At 37.4% G+C, this 15,389-nt stretch overlaps 1 protein-coding gene across 1 annotated transcript in view; it reads right to left on the reverse strand.

The window, feature by feature from the left end:
- fra (neogenin protein frazzled) overlaps window positions 1–15,389 on the reverse strand; it is a 255,958-nt gene that overhangs the window by 17,485 nt on the left and 223,084 nt on the right. Inside the window, exons 13-21 of the mRNA XM_089647815.1 lie at window positions 14,593–14,838; window positions 13,983–14,156; window positions 13,577–13,697; window positions 12,946–13,107; window positions 11,736–12,010; window positions 9,917–10,064; window positions 7,939–8,097; window positions 6,568–6,762; window positions 3,194–3,235 (exon numbers count right to left, since the gene is read on the reverse strand). Coding sequence (XP_089503941.1) covers window positions 3,194–3,235; window positions 6,568–6,762; window positions 7,939–8,097; window positions 9,917–10,064; window positions 11,736–12,010; window positions 12,946–13,107; window positions 13,577–13,697; window positions 13,983–14,156; window positions 14,593–14,838 — 1,522 coding nt within the window. The remainder of the gene's footprint in view (window positions 1–3,193; window positions 3,236–6,567; window positions 6,763–7,938; window positions 8,098–9,916; window positions 10,065–11,735; window positions 12,011–12,945; window positions 13,108–13,576; window positions 13,698–13,982; window positions 14,157–14,592; window positions 14,839–15,389) is intronic.

Genomic DNA, 15,389 nt, shown 5'->3' on the forward strand with positions numbered 1-15,389 from the left:
CACGACTTATGTTTAATATTCTTCCAAATCATATTAAGTCTACCAATTCCTTAGTTAAATTAAAAAAGTTAGTTAAGATGTTTGTATTGACAGACGATTGTCTTAATATTTTTTCATGCTTGTCCTTTCTTAAAACTTTAATTCCAAAGAAGCGAAGTTAGCAGTCCACAATGGAGTGCTGGTACCTACCTTGATGTATGGAAGTGAGGCATGGAACTGGCAAAGAAAGGATGAAAGTAGACTGAATGCTGTTGAAATGAGATCCCTGAGGCGTATGTGTGGTAAACCATGTTTGATCGTGTGAGGAATGTGGAGATCCGCAAAGAGTGCAAGGCTGATGCGTAATGAGTAAGATTGAGAAAGGGACGTTTAGATGGTTAGGGCATGTAGAGCGAATGAGCGAAGATAGGAGTGTAAGGAGGATATATGATGCAAATGCGAATGGTAGCAGAAGTCGGGGTTGCCCGAGGAAGACATGGCACGATCAAGTGAATCAGATACTTGAGTTGGGCCATGTCAAGAGTCAAAATAATAGAAGAGTATGTATGAGACGATGTATGAATGTGAATGAGGCAAGAAGTGTGTGCCAAGACCGAGTTGTTTGGCGGTCCGTCCTCTCTGCCTACCCCTGTGGGGAAACGGCGTGATGGTTAGTTAGTTAGTCCTTTCTTAAATAATAAGATTTTATATAAATCCTATTTGCTAAAAACTGAATGTCACGCTAGCTGTCTTTATTATCTAATTGCATAAATAAACCCCACTCACTAGATCAATATTTTCGGGCTTTTTGTATGAAACAAATTGGTCCTGAAAAACCATAGATATGCCAATATATAAACAGTACAATTCTCATTCGGAGCCTACTTATTATACTATACACCAATGAAAAACTCTGAAAGTTTATTCCATAGACTTTCAGAGTTTTTCATTGGTGGATATAGTTAGGCAATCATATGACGTCACAATATTTCGGTTCCAATTTTCGTTCTGAGTTATACCCCCCTGTCTACTTCTTTCTTCTTGGGAATAATGATTGATAAATAGTTATGGTTCAAATATTGTTACAATATAGTACATACAGTAGAACCCCGTTAATTCGAACCCCGATAATTCATAATTAATTTCGATTCACGCGGAAATATTATGTATTTTTACGAAATTTACTTAAAATATCTGAATTTAAAGGGTCGTCTGCAACCGAAATCGGCCGCGAAAATTCGATTTACGCTTAAATATATCGCATTTTTACCAATTTATTTCGAATATCTGAATTTCACAGATCCGGCGCTACGGATATCGGCCGTGAAATTTCGATTTACGCCTAAATATATCGTATTTTTACGAATATCTCAATGTGAAGAGTAGGCCGCGGCCGAAATTGGCCACGAAATTTCGGTTTACGCATAAATATATCGTATTTTTCGAATATCTGAGTTTAATCGGCCGCAAAAATTTGATTTACACGGAAATGTGTGGTATTTTTATGAATGTCTTTAGAATAACTGAACTTGAAGGGCCGATCGCGGCGGAAATCTGCTGCAAAAATTCGATTTAAGCGGGAATAATTGGTATTAATACGAATTTACTCCAAAGATACCACCAGAATTTGAAGGGGCGGCCGAGGAACTCGATTTTCGGCGTGTTTTTTTTTTTTTTGTTCATTAAATTTTGAATTACGTGGTAATTCATTAATTCGAAATTTAATTTTTGATGTCCGCTGGATTTCGAATTAACGAGGTTCTACTGTACTATCAAATTACCCATCTGGTAACTCATCAAATACATATTTTTTCTTTCTTTTTGAAATATTTTGTGTTTGTATGTAGAATTACTTTATGTTTGTGATTACTCTATGTTTGCTTCACTCAAATGTAAATTTTTAACCTCGATACAGGCTTAGTCCTAAGTGAGGTTGATTTGTATGAGAAAAAACATGATTTATATATAGTGAGATGCAATAAATAAATAAATGGTTCATAATGGACTAATATTACTGCTAACGAAAACAAAAAAAAAGAAGTGAAGAAAAAGAATGAACAAACTGACGAACAAACAACTAACATAACCTAAACTAACTTCTTTCGTTTCTGTGTTATTCAGTTACCGGTCATATAATATATAATATCTGCCTTTGAATGTGTATTTTGGGAGAAGAATTTTCAACAATTGTGCAGGAGGCGGTGTCCCCTGGTCACTAACCCCTCAGGCAGTCAGAAAGAGAAAACACCACGCTTTATATTCAAATCTAGAAGTTAACCACAGAAGAATTAAAATGTGCATATCCATGAAATCAATTTTATAAAATTTATGAAATTTTTGATTCATTATTTTTATAAAAATGTGTTTGTTTATTTTATTTTTTTATTAACAGTAATTTTAGTTCAGTGTTCAGACAAGAAAACGTATGGTGGGCCATTTTTAAAATTTTTATGTTTACTTTAATTATTGAAGACAATATTAGCGATTCCTAAATGAAAATCTGAAACAGAAAAAGATGCGGTCACATCTAGGACTCGAACCCAGGAGCCTCGCCTTGCCGGGGCACCGCTCTACCAACTGAGCTAATGGAACCCTATCTCCTTCGGTCATATTTAACTGTATCATACTTTGAATAAGAACTACCGACATTGCCTTCATTTTCTCACTGCACTTTTTTATTGGCTGCTATCTTTATGTATGATTGCAGGATTCAACTCAAACTAAATGCAATCTAGACAGTGTCTTAGATAAATATAAATATTTTAATTTTAATGTGTAACATCTATTGACTTTTTCTGCAAGTCTAGGATGAATATTTTATTTTTTTCAATAACTTAATGATTAAAACCTCAAATTTTAATATTTAATGATTGAAGATAATATTAGCGATTCATAAATAATGTTTGCGTTCAAAATGTTAATATTTAAAAAAAAAATTGTTTATTTTTATAAAATTTGAAAGTGTATTTTATAATCGCTTTTCAAAAACAGTTTTTGATTTTTCGGGTACATTCAGAAATATTCCATGTATTAGGATTGTATTGCAAAACGGAAATACAAACAAATTCTGACAGAATATTCCAGAGGCCTGAGATAAAATCAAATAGAAACAATAAATCTACGACAATCATGCAAAAAAGCTCTGATATTAAAACAAAGTAAAATTGATAGTAAAAAAGTTACAAATTTATTAAAAAAATGTTATAATATTTACCTTTTCCAGAGAGTATTGTATCGGCTTCCTCAAAACCATTTCCTAATAGAAAAAAGGAAAATAATAATAAAAACTCAAATGAAATATGTTGGTACATGTAAATAAAACATTTTAAAGAGACTCTTGCTTGTGTAGTGGTGTACAGGATGGATAAAAAAAATAATAACTCAACTGAATTCAACTCCAATCTTCCAAATATGCCCATTTAAAAAAATATATATGTATATTTAAATTCACCCTCCCTTTCTCCATAATTTAAAATGATGGCCAAGAACACCCTTGAAGGGTGAAAGCCAGAAACAATCGGAAAAAAATACAATAAACAATAAATAAATTTAAAAAAATACATGTATATTAACACAAATGAACAAAGAAAGGAATGTAAGGAGAATACAATATATGGGGTGAATGTGAATGGTAGACCAAGTCAGTGATGCCCGAGGAAGACATGACAAGAACAAGTGGACCAAATACTTGAGTCAAGCATATGCAATAAATGTTGCTATGCACCCAGTATCTTTGGGCATTTGCGGGGTATTGCAAGATGACTGCGATAGGTGGATCCACGCATTCCGGTGCTGTGTAGTCAATACACATCTCAAAATAAGCGATTTAATATCGTAAAAATATGAATATTCATAGCTAATCGATTATGTTTATTATATTTTATATCAAAAGTGATAATAATTGTAATTTAATTGCTGTAAACATGAAAAAACCATCGGCAGACGCTAAAGAAATGTGCGAGAGGTCCACATCTAACGACGGTTCGCGGCCAACTGGCTAGCGGCTGGCGGCTGGCGGCTGGCACAAACACAGCTATGCAGTCGTAGGTATCGATGGTCTAAATCAAAATACAACTGCAGATGTGTGGATGTCTCATGTTCCCGCATAGCGAATTAAAGCGGGACATCAATAGCGTGTCATTTCCTCGCACACACTTCGCGTATTAGTATCACACGGTTGATTGTATTGGTGTATTTGTTCCCGATTTTTAACAAAAATCTCTGATTTTTAATTGAATTTGAAAGCTATGTAAAATATTATTTTTTAAATCAGTGTATAAATGTATAACGGAGGAATACCTAAAATCTGAACCCAGAATTTATTATATTTATAGAGTTATCAAAGTTATTAGAAGCAATGTGTAGTAAATACACACCACAAATAAGGAAAGGTTAAAAACGAGTTCTGCACTAAACTGTGTGCACAAATACATTCAAACATGTCCTCTTAAAAATGATTCCCCTGTATCACACTACTTGTCAGAAATAAATGTAATGAAATTAAAATTACATATTTAAAAAAATTTAAATTTTACTGTAATTCATTGTGCATCAAGGAGGATGTAAGGAACAAGGTGTCAATTCAAAATTAAACAATCAGAGAGATCAAATTATTAATTATTTTATTGTATTGTTAGAATGCCTGCCCCCTTCTTCCTTACGCCACAGAGTTAAACATGCACAAAAAATTTACTCAACTAAAAGTGCGATAAAAATTGATCAAATCATAATATTTTTAAAAGGATGCACAGATCAGTTAGTCAGTAAGTCAGTCAGTTCAGTAGGAAGATTTTAAAGTAAGATGAAACTCCCTTATATGGTTTTTCTAGGTAAAGTGTACCTTACAAGTAGGTTTACTGTATACACACGGTGTCCGGAAACTCATAGTACAAACGAGAAATTAGTGAATATACATCACATTTGCAGTCAATTTTGTAGTATAACATTTTTTTGTTTGAGCTTTCGTCTTTCGAGTAAATCAAATCCAAAGTTGGAATTTTTTAGGTTTAATTTGAAAAAAATCTAAACCATGGCAACCCCATTTGGGGTATACAGTAGAACCCCGTTAATTCGAACCCCGATTATTCGAAAAAACGCGCAAATTCAAAATTTTCGACAAAAAAATATCCACAGAAAATTTTTTTCATACAAAATGGTTTTTAATTCGAAATTCGTTAATTCGTAATTCGAAATTTATTTTTGTCCCCACACGAAAATTTGTTCGTGTAATTCGAAAAACTTCGATTTTTGCGAAAATAAATCACAAAATTTCGTAAATCTGAATCTTAAAGACAGCCATGACGGTAAACCGCCGAAAAGTGTATTTTTACGTGGTTATACATCGCCCTAATTAGTATTATTATTTTGTAAATCGGAATCGATTTACACTGGAATGTCGTATTTTTTCCAATTTATTTCGAATATCCGAGTTTGAAGGGCCCCGAAATTTCGATTTACGCGTAAATATATCGCATTTTTAGCAATTTATTTCGAATATCTGAATTTCACAGATCCGGCGCCACGGATATCGGCTGTGAAATTTCGATTTACGCCTAAATATATCATATTTTTACGAATATCTCAATGTGAAGAGCAGGCCACGGCCGATTTCGGTTTACGCATAAATATATCGTATTTTTACGAATTTATTATAAATATCTGAATTTAAAGGGTCTGCCGCGAAATTTAAATTTACGCGTAAATATATCGCATTTTTACTAAATTTACTTAGAATATCTGAGCTAAAAGATCCGGCGCGACGGAAATCAGCCGCAAAATTTCGATTCACACGGAAATATGAGGGATTTTTACGAAATTTACTTAAATTATCTGAATTTAAAGGGTCGGCTGTGACCGAAATCGGCCGCGAAATTTCGGTTTACGCATAAATATATCGTATTTTTTGAATATTCGAGTTTAAAGGGCTGGCCGCGACGTTAATCGGCCGCGAAAATTTGATTTACGCGGAAAAGTGTGGTACTTTTTATGAATTTGCTTAAAATAACTGAACTTGGAGAGCCGATCGCGGCGAAAATCGGTTGCAAAAATTCGATTTAAACGGGAATAATTCATATTAATACGAATTTACTCCAAAGATACCACCCGAATTTGAAGGGGCGGCCAAAGAACTCGATTTTCGCCATCTTTTTTTTTTTTTTTTTTCATTAAATTTCGAATTACGTGGGAATTCGTTAATTCGAAATTTGATTTTTGATGTCCGCTGGATTTCGAATTAACGAGGTTCTACTGTATTGTGAGCCTGTAGAGGGTGAGGAAGAGAAGGAAATGGGGAAGAAGAAGGTTGGGAAGGACCTGGCTATTCAGATCTGGCAGTCAAACACGGCTTAAGTAAGGAATATTTGAATTTACTCCGGACACGCAAACCCGTCCACGATACATTTCTAAAGGTCCATCACTTCAGTATTTAATACGATTATTTCTATAACATTCAATGTTTTATCTACCCTTGTAATAACATTAATAGCATTCAGTATGATTATTTCTCTAACATTCAAATTTAGGTATTTCAAAAGTTGTGCATGTGGGTTTGTGAGTCATGGTCAGGTCAGTAAGAAGTCATTTATTTACCTGGTATAGTGGTGAAGGTAACATCGTGACTGAAGGGTCCGTAGCCCTGAGCGTTGCGGGCCTGCACCTTGAAGTGGTAGGACGTGTTGGGCTGCAGGGGCCTCACGGTGGCCGAGGTGCCCCCCCCCACCAAGCCCTGCACCACCCAGTCCCGATCACGCTTTGTGCGGTCCGTCGTGTACAAGATCACGTAACCTGAAAAGTGGACAAAGCAAAAGTTTAATAAAACTCATTTCGGGAAAATTATTTCTACATAAAAATAGGATTTTAAAAGGGAGTTGAATGAAGAGTGTACATAGATTTTAAAACAGACTAGAAAACGTTTTTCCTCTACCAAGGTGACACGCAACGTTACGGTTTAAATATTTGTGTATTTACAGCTGTTGTTGACAGCTTACTGATAGGCTGACTGACAGAACAATAACACAATATATTTCTACTAACTAAAAATACTAATTTCTATTTTTTGGAATGACTTATTGAGTAAAACCTCAAATTGAAATATTTAATTATTGAAGACAATATTAGCGATTCCTAAACGAAAATCCGAAACCGAAAAATCAGTCACATCTATGACTCGAACCCAGGACCCTTGCGGGGTTCCACTCTACCAACTGAGCTAATGGGACCCTATCTCCTTCGGTCATATCTTAACTGCATCATACTTCGAATAAGAACTACCAACATTGTCTTAAATTTTCTCACTGCATATTTTTACTGGCAACTATCTTTATGTATGATCGCAAGATTCAAACTAAATGCAATCTAGACAGTGTCTTAAGAATAATCTTAAAAATAATTTTCAATTAAAATATTATAGGACGGGTAAGGCTCTCGACTCGCAAGCTGGATGTCGGGGGCTCAAATCCCGGAGTGCACAAGTAAAATTTATTTGATAAATTTCACAAATTACTCATTTAAATAATATAGAGTATATTTGCGGCACCTTCCAGAGTGGAAGACACTCTCAGTATCGCCCTGGTGTAAGACCACCATTCAGAATTGAAACATTGCTTGAAAAGGCTTTGGCCATTGTGTTTGGTGACCAGATCTGAATAGCCAGGTACTTCCCCACCTTTCTCTTCTATCTCCTTCCCCTCCCCATTACATTTAGCCTCACAACATACCCCGATTGGGAATGCCATAGTCTCAACGGCTCCAGATGGTTGGGAACAGTTGGGACTCTTGTGCGGTTTCAAATAAAAAGGTATGTAAATACCTACTTTATCGCTTGTCTGATTACTCTTCAGTTTTGAAAATGATATTCAAATTTAAAAGCAACTTTGGGTTCATTGAGCGTAAATAATTTCAAGCAGGAACAACGCAAATCAATCACTGAAATTATTATGTTGATAAGGCAAGATGGATTACCCGTGATGGCCCCGTTGGCCTTATTTGGTGGCAGCCAGTGCAGGGTGATGGAGAAGGGGGAGGGCCCCGGGACCACGCGCACCTCGCGGGGGCCCGAGCCGGGGGCCGCCTCCAGGGTGCTGTTCACCACCACCATGGACCAAGGAGACTCCCGGTTTCCTGAAAGATAATGCACGTAATTAATTAACGAGGTAAAATTTGTACGAAAATGCACAGCTTGATATGAACACCGATAGATTTCGATAGGAAGCCTAAAAAATGCTTAAACAAATAAAGCAAAATACTTCCCACAAACAATTTTCCCTATATCTATGTAGTCCTGTTGTCTATGCTCAATCTAATTATTACGTGCATTGACGAACATCACACAAATAAAAAATTTAAAATATTTAAAAAAACTGTTCAGACACATTTAGAAACAACCGTTCGGGGGCTTAGGATCACAGGGGCCTAGCAAAAGATAAATTCTGGAAGTATCGATACTTCCAGAATTTAGTACAAGCCTTTTAAAGTTGCTCATTTAAATATTATCAAATTATAATTATTATGTAAAGTTTTTTCAATTTAAATATTACACTGAACATTCTTATAAACGCATATGAAATGTTTCTTACAAACATGTTTATAAATAAGTTTTTTTTTAAAATCGTTTGCTGTTTGTCTCGGCTGATGATCCAAGACCAGGTGTCTGATTTATCTAATGGCCAGAGGAAGTGCATTGTAAGTATCTAAAATTTCTTTGGCCAAAAGTAGTTTTAGCTAAGGTGATAAGTAAGAGATTATGCCCTTTGGTTTAGTATCACGACCAGTTTGGACATTGTCAAAAACATTTCAGTGTTCGAGTAGATATTGCAATGTACTTGATATTAGTATATGAGCTCACCATGAGATGGCACTAGGTTAGTCCGTTAGGTTACCCATAGATGGCGTTAGTTGTCGAGAATATTACAATAATAAATAAGGTGAGAATCTCAGGTCAGGGTCCAGATTATTCCAACCGCCTGCTAATTAATATATCAGAGCAATTGTGAATCTATCACAATAAAAGGCAAAGTGTTTTGAGAAAGCCGGAGTTTTATTGATTAAGAGAGTTTGTGAGAAAACCACGGATACACAACAGATATGCTAGTATGTTTATGGCATAAAGTGAATGGTAGAGACCAGTGGCGGTTCTTCCCTTAGGTCAATTGGTGTTTGACCCCCCAAAATTATAAGACAACAATAATAATCAACTATGTGCATCAAAAGAACTGGCCTTATTCTTAATTTTTTTTAAATGTACCACGAAACAGCAGAGCTGCAAGCGGCGGCGGCGAGTGACGAGTAGTGACATCTGCTGTCTCTAATAGAAGCTTTTATTCACAAGTCCACACAATTCGCTGGGTCAATTTAAAGAATGTCCACTTTGGCATCTTCTGTCCCTATAGAATATTCTGCGCGCCATAGAATAAACGATGTCACTATGTATATTTTTCGTCGAAGTAAAAATTATGTACCGAAGAAAGCCTAGGGACGCTTAGGTCATGACCCTGAGGGAGACAATACGATGAATATTATATGTTTTACAGAGATGGTGACATAAACATATGTCAGTTTTTCATTTTACACGCTTGTAGTGTGTGGAACAATGGTTGTTTTTCAATTGGATAGTTCGGGAGAGGTTTGGAATAATACTTTATGTTGTTATCGATGTAGAATAAAGCTGAAGAATGAAACAAAACAAAAAACGTATAAGATCATTGTCAAATAGAGTCAACATCTTATTTTATTTACTTTGATGTTGTGCACAACTACATTAAAACTTAATATCTTCAGTGAATGAGAGATTACCTAAGTTGTGTGTAAAAAGTAAGGCGAAAATATTATAAACTGAGTGAAGATGGCTTCATGACTACTTGATAAGGACTAGACCTACAATGCACCATTAAAGATCCGTTGGAAAGGTATTTTGATCATTAAAGAGGATGGAATTATTTACCTTTAACCATCTTAACGGTGAACTCGTACTGCGTGAACGGCTTGAGGTCGTCAATCATGCAGTTGAGGTGCGTGGTGTTGAAATATTTGTGCCGCTGAGCGCCGATCGAGCTGTATCGCACCACGTAGAACCTCTGGTCTGTCACCTGCTGAAATTAAATTACATTTCCATGGTAAGTATATTGAAAAAACTCCAAATTGAGTACATAATTTTTTACTATATGCTTAGCCACTAAGGCAGTCCCAGAGTAGTATGCGACAACATAGTTCTAGTATCTTGTCTTTTTCGTTTTCATACAAAATGTATGAGAAGGAAGATTTTTTACTGATGATGCACAAACGTAGGATCTCTGTCTGGGACTAATACATGGTTAGACCAAGAGCAAAAGAACGAACACAGATGCATGTCTCTTGTCATGTGCAGAAAGGGCGTGATTTAATAGTTCGCTAGTTTTCATTGGTGACTCTCCACGCCGCACTCGCCTCCCGCACTGCGCTTCATTAGAGACGATGCTAGACTATAGCAAACTGGCTTTAGACCCTAAGTTAGGTTATTAAATTTGATATTTAAAACTCATTCAGAGTTTTCCAAACTGCGGGTCTCGTGATTGATTCTCGCCAGAGTTACGTGGTCATATAATCTAATATATGGGGTTGCAGTGACGGTTCCCTATCAAGCAGGGTACTCACCAAGAGTGTAGCATGTAACGTATCTGATATTGTATCAATCTGCAAGTGGGTACGGCTCGTCCACGGTAACCGCGTATCCAGCTACGACCTCCCGGATCCGCCTTTAGTGCTCGCTATGGTGCTCGGAGTGAAACCACCGTCGGCGGGTCGCTGCGAGCACACTGCGCTCCACCCGCGAGCGGCTCGCAGTAGGCTCGCGCCTACGTACCCACTTGATACAGTATCAGATACGTTACATGTTACACGGTTAGGTGAGTACCCTGCTTCAGATATCCGTTCAGTCCTGATCACTGTCCAGTTTAACATCTAATCTGCCATCCAAGTTCTTGGCTTAAGGTTGCCGTTTTTACCATGTCTCCCTCCGGTCAGGATGTATCCTGACTGACTGACCTATATGTTAAAGTCTAATTTTACATACCAATTGCATGTTAACTCTTTGCACGCGGCCGTATCAACTGTTGTGCAAAAAGTCCATACTCACACGCGGCTGTATCAACAGTTGATATGGAAACTTTGAATGCCGATATTCCAGCGGTCTTTTGACATAAATTTATTTCCCGCTCGCTTGAATATTCGTAGAACTATCACGATGCTGACATCTACAAGAATTTTTCATAAATAAAATTGTTTTTCATTAAAAAACATCGATAATCAAGTGAGCCTCTTTGCGCCTTCGAGTGCTATAGTTTACAATTTTGTTATTATATTAAGTGACATAAAATTTAAGTGTTCAGTTTTAGAAAAAGTTTTCATAACAAAAAATGATAAGTGCTCATGGTGTTCCACTTGTGTCTATCAACGCAGTGGCCTAAGTACACACACGCCGAGTGAATGGCGGGACCACATTCAAAAGATGCGGTACGTCTTTGTATGAAATTTTATGATTTTGTTTTTATAAACATCTAAAAGTGTTGACACACGAGAATTTGTTATCATACTGTGGAGAATAATCTGTTCTGTCTATATAGTCCAATAAATCATGCCAGAATGCTATAATTTGACATTTAATTGCGTGCATAGGTATTTGAAAATATGTACCGCGTACGGGTATAGATAAAACGGAGCAAATTAACGCGTTCAAAAGGTTAAGGACAAGGACTAGGTACAGGAAGGATAGCATTAATAATTACTTGTGATTTGGTCAGCGTGGTGTCCGTCCAGTACACGACGGCCGTGTTCCCGCTGAGCACATCGGCCTTTACGCCGACGGGCGGGATGAGCTGCGGGCCCTGCGCGCGCACCCCCACCCCCTCCGACCCCTCCTCATCGTCCCCCTCCTCCTCCCCGGGGTCCAGGTCGCCATCTGAGTCGCCCGGGTCGCGAGTTCGGACATTTGCGTACACGGGCGGGCCTTCGCCCACGTTGTTGCTGGCGCGTAATGTAATAACGTACTCGGAATTTGGTTCTGGAAGATAATACACATGTTAAACACTAAACTTATCCTTTACAAAAAAAAAATCTATAAAAAAAAGGTACAGGCTTCCTCTTTCAGGAATCTCATTTGGGAGTATTGTGGTCTTTAAAGAAAACACTTTGTATGTTAAAATAGTACATAGTTCTGCAAACAGTGGACCTTGCGTTCAAGAAAGTGTTTTGTAATTTTCTCTTATTTAATAAATCAAAACCAAAATTTCCCCAACGCCAAAGATTTGCAAGTAGGTACTTAAATACCTACTTACTAAATTATAAACAATATATTATTATTTCACATAACATTTTTTAAATTTCGAATAGGAATCTGAAAATAAAATAAAATCTGTACAATTCCTATTTGAATTTAGAAAAACATAGCTATCTCAATGAAAATTGTCTTTAAAAACTTTCTTCAGGCAGGTAGATAAGTACCATAATATTGAAAAAATGCTAATAAGAAAGTCCAAATAAACACAACGATTTCACATTTGAAAAAAGAATCTTTACTGGACCTTAGTCAAAGTTAGCCATCTTGTCAAAGTAAGGCTTGCTTGAATAATAAAGTGGATGCAGCAGATTTTCGAAAATGGAAACGGAACACTCAAACAAATTTACATACAGATTAAATGCCAAAAGGTCAAAAAGGAGTTAAAACAGTCAATTTTACAGCTTGAATTACTTGATGCAAGATTGATTGATTATATAAACAATAATGTGTTAGATCGGGTATGGTTTGTCAAGTCCTGCATCGTTGCAAAAGGGAATGTTTTCTTTTTTTTATAATGATTCTTTGTATTCACAACGTCTTCAGATTCCAAACACTGTATAGATAAGCTTGTCGATATGTTTATGGGAATGTTTGGATATAACAGCTCTAATTATGCATAGATTATAAACCGAATAAGATGTTTGTATGTAATTCCTCACCCAGATCCGTGATGGTGTGTTGCCTTATGAGTTCGCCCACGCTGTGAAAGAACATGTCCGGTACTCCCTTGCCCCACGTCAGGATGTAACCGCGCACACGAGTGTTCTGGTTGCGTAGTGGCGGGGCCCATGACACATAGATGGAGTCGGAACCCGCTTGAGCTGCAAAATTAACAAGGACATTTGTTGGATTTTGAATTAAAAATATGTTTGGTTCCTACTGACACGCTATTTACTCACAGTACCTACCTTTCCTAACCATTACATGCTATTTATTTTGATACTAAATACATACATATTTGAAAAATGGAACAGAAAAAAGTGAAAATTCAAGTTGTTTTGTTTTGAGCGGGAAAAAAGAAAAGGATTGTTTTCGAAGCTGGTTGGTGTTCTTTGTTGCGAAGATAAATATTGTTTTATCGTATTTGTGGTTTCATGGTAATTACCCCATAAAAGTGTACTGTGATTGTTTTGTGATTGTTTTGTGATTGTTTTGTGACTGAACTCCTCAAGCAGACATTCTTGTGGTAATACTACTTAACGAGTAGCATTATTTGACAGTTTGTTTAGAGGTGTTGACATACCCCCTAAGTGTAATGAATTATGAAATTTTTTTGAAAATTATGCTTACGCTTTAGAGGACTGGGTTCTGCGGGAACTTGACTCTCATCCAGGTCGTTCTGCAGCGTGTCCACACTTTGCCACTCCGTAAATGGTCCCGTGCCGTTCACGTTGAAAGCACAAACACGCACCTGCAATTATACAAAAAAATATAATGGTCAATATACAACAGCTGGTCAATCAATCAAAATTAAAATTTGAACACTGACGAGCCGAGTGTCGATGTTAAACGTGGACAGTTATATGAAGTTGCATATGTCAAAAAATTTAAACTGGCCATGGTGGCTTATTTGAAGAACGTCAAATGTGTAGTCAACGTCAAAGTGTTTATAACACTTGGTCTTAATGGGGGATTACCGGGCTCCAGATGAGACCATCTACTCCTGGATACTTGAAAGAGAGTCCCAGATCAATACCTGATAGGTGGCCATGCGGTCCAGGTTGTTGAGGGTGACGCTGCGGATGTCTGCAGGCGTGGTAAGCAGCTGTGTCTTAGAGCGCCCGGCGTGGGGCCGGTAGCGCACCTTGTAGCCCGTGATGTCTCCGTTGCGGGACTCAGGCGGAGGCGCTTCCCAGATCACCAGGACCGTCTGGAATATTACCAATTTGTATTAGTTGACAGGTGTCATTTTATAGTCATTAAGGCCCTTTTTCCATTCTGTCAATTTCTGTGATTCTAGCACATTTTTTTTTTTATTTCTAACCAATTCTTGTCCACTTTTGAATTATGATCCTGTTTCGTGATTCTATCCAAATTCTTGACTATTTCACTAATCTGTTAATTTTAGTGATTGTATCATCAATCTTGCTTATATTTAAATTGTGACCTTTTATGTGATTTTCTGGAGTCCCCCTTTTTCAACTTTTTACATATAAGGAAATAAATATGGTTTATTTCAGCAAAATGGAGTGATGAGTGCAATACTCTATCTGCCATATAAAAAATACTGTGGAAGTAATATAAACATAAAGAAATAAAATTGATAAGTGGACATATAGGCTCAATAAGGCAAAAACTAAGCTTACCGAGCTGGTCTGCGGCTGCAGCGTCAGGTTGAGTGGCGCACTACTGGGTGCGTCCCCCGGCGTCCGAACAAACAACTGCTCCGAGGGGCTGCCGCTGCCGCCCGGACTGCTGCCGTCACCAGGCTGGGGGACCGAGCCGGCCGAGTGGGCCACCACACGCACGGCATACTCCGTGAAGGGGCGCAAATCAGTCAAGCGGTGCGTCAGCTCCGAGGTGATGACGGAGCGCTCTTCTGGAGAGTCAGACTAGAATAATAGAAATTAACAATTAAGTTAGACAGCCTTACAGTGTCCGTCGTTAGGGCAGATGTGTACATTGTGGTGTAGAGTATGTTTGTTTGTTTAGAAGTATATAATTATGTAGCAGAAGAATCCAGATTAATTCATTAATAATAAGCAGCTCGACGCTACTTAGGTACGTACTTGCTACTTAGGTACGTACTCGTCAAAACAGAGCAACCTACGTACTACAAGCACCTACTTGTCTAACGACGACAATAATATCGCAAGTCGGTCTTTCACATTAAGGTTCGAGTCTACCGCCTAGGCATAATTGCCACGCCGCCGAAACTTCGGGAAAGGGCCAGACCGAGCGAGTGGCCTCGATTTAGTTGCCATTTAACTACCTGCTGTTGCCACCGACCGAACAATATAAATAAGCCCGACGCAGCGAGCATATTATTAGTATTCAGTATTTACTATCGTCAACAGCTGCTACCTACGAGTACTACGACCTAGTTTCGCGAACATTCCATAGTATTTGTGCAAAAATAAACGTGAAATATTGTGATTGTAAA

Source organism: Hesperophylax consimilis, chromosome 27, assembly GCF_061612785.1.
Source record: "Hesperophylax consimilis isolate HC1 chromosome 27, BYU_Hcon_1.0, whole genome shotgun sequence".
Taxonomy (NCBI): Eukaryota; Metazoa; Arthropoda; class Insecta; order Trichoptera; family Limnephilidae; genus Hesperophylax; species Hesperophylax consimilis.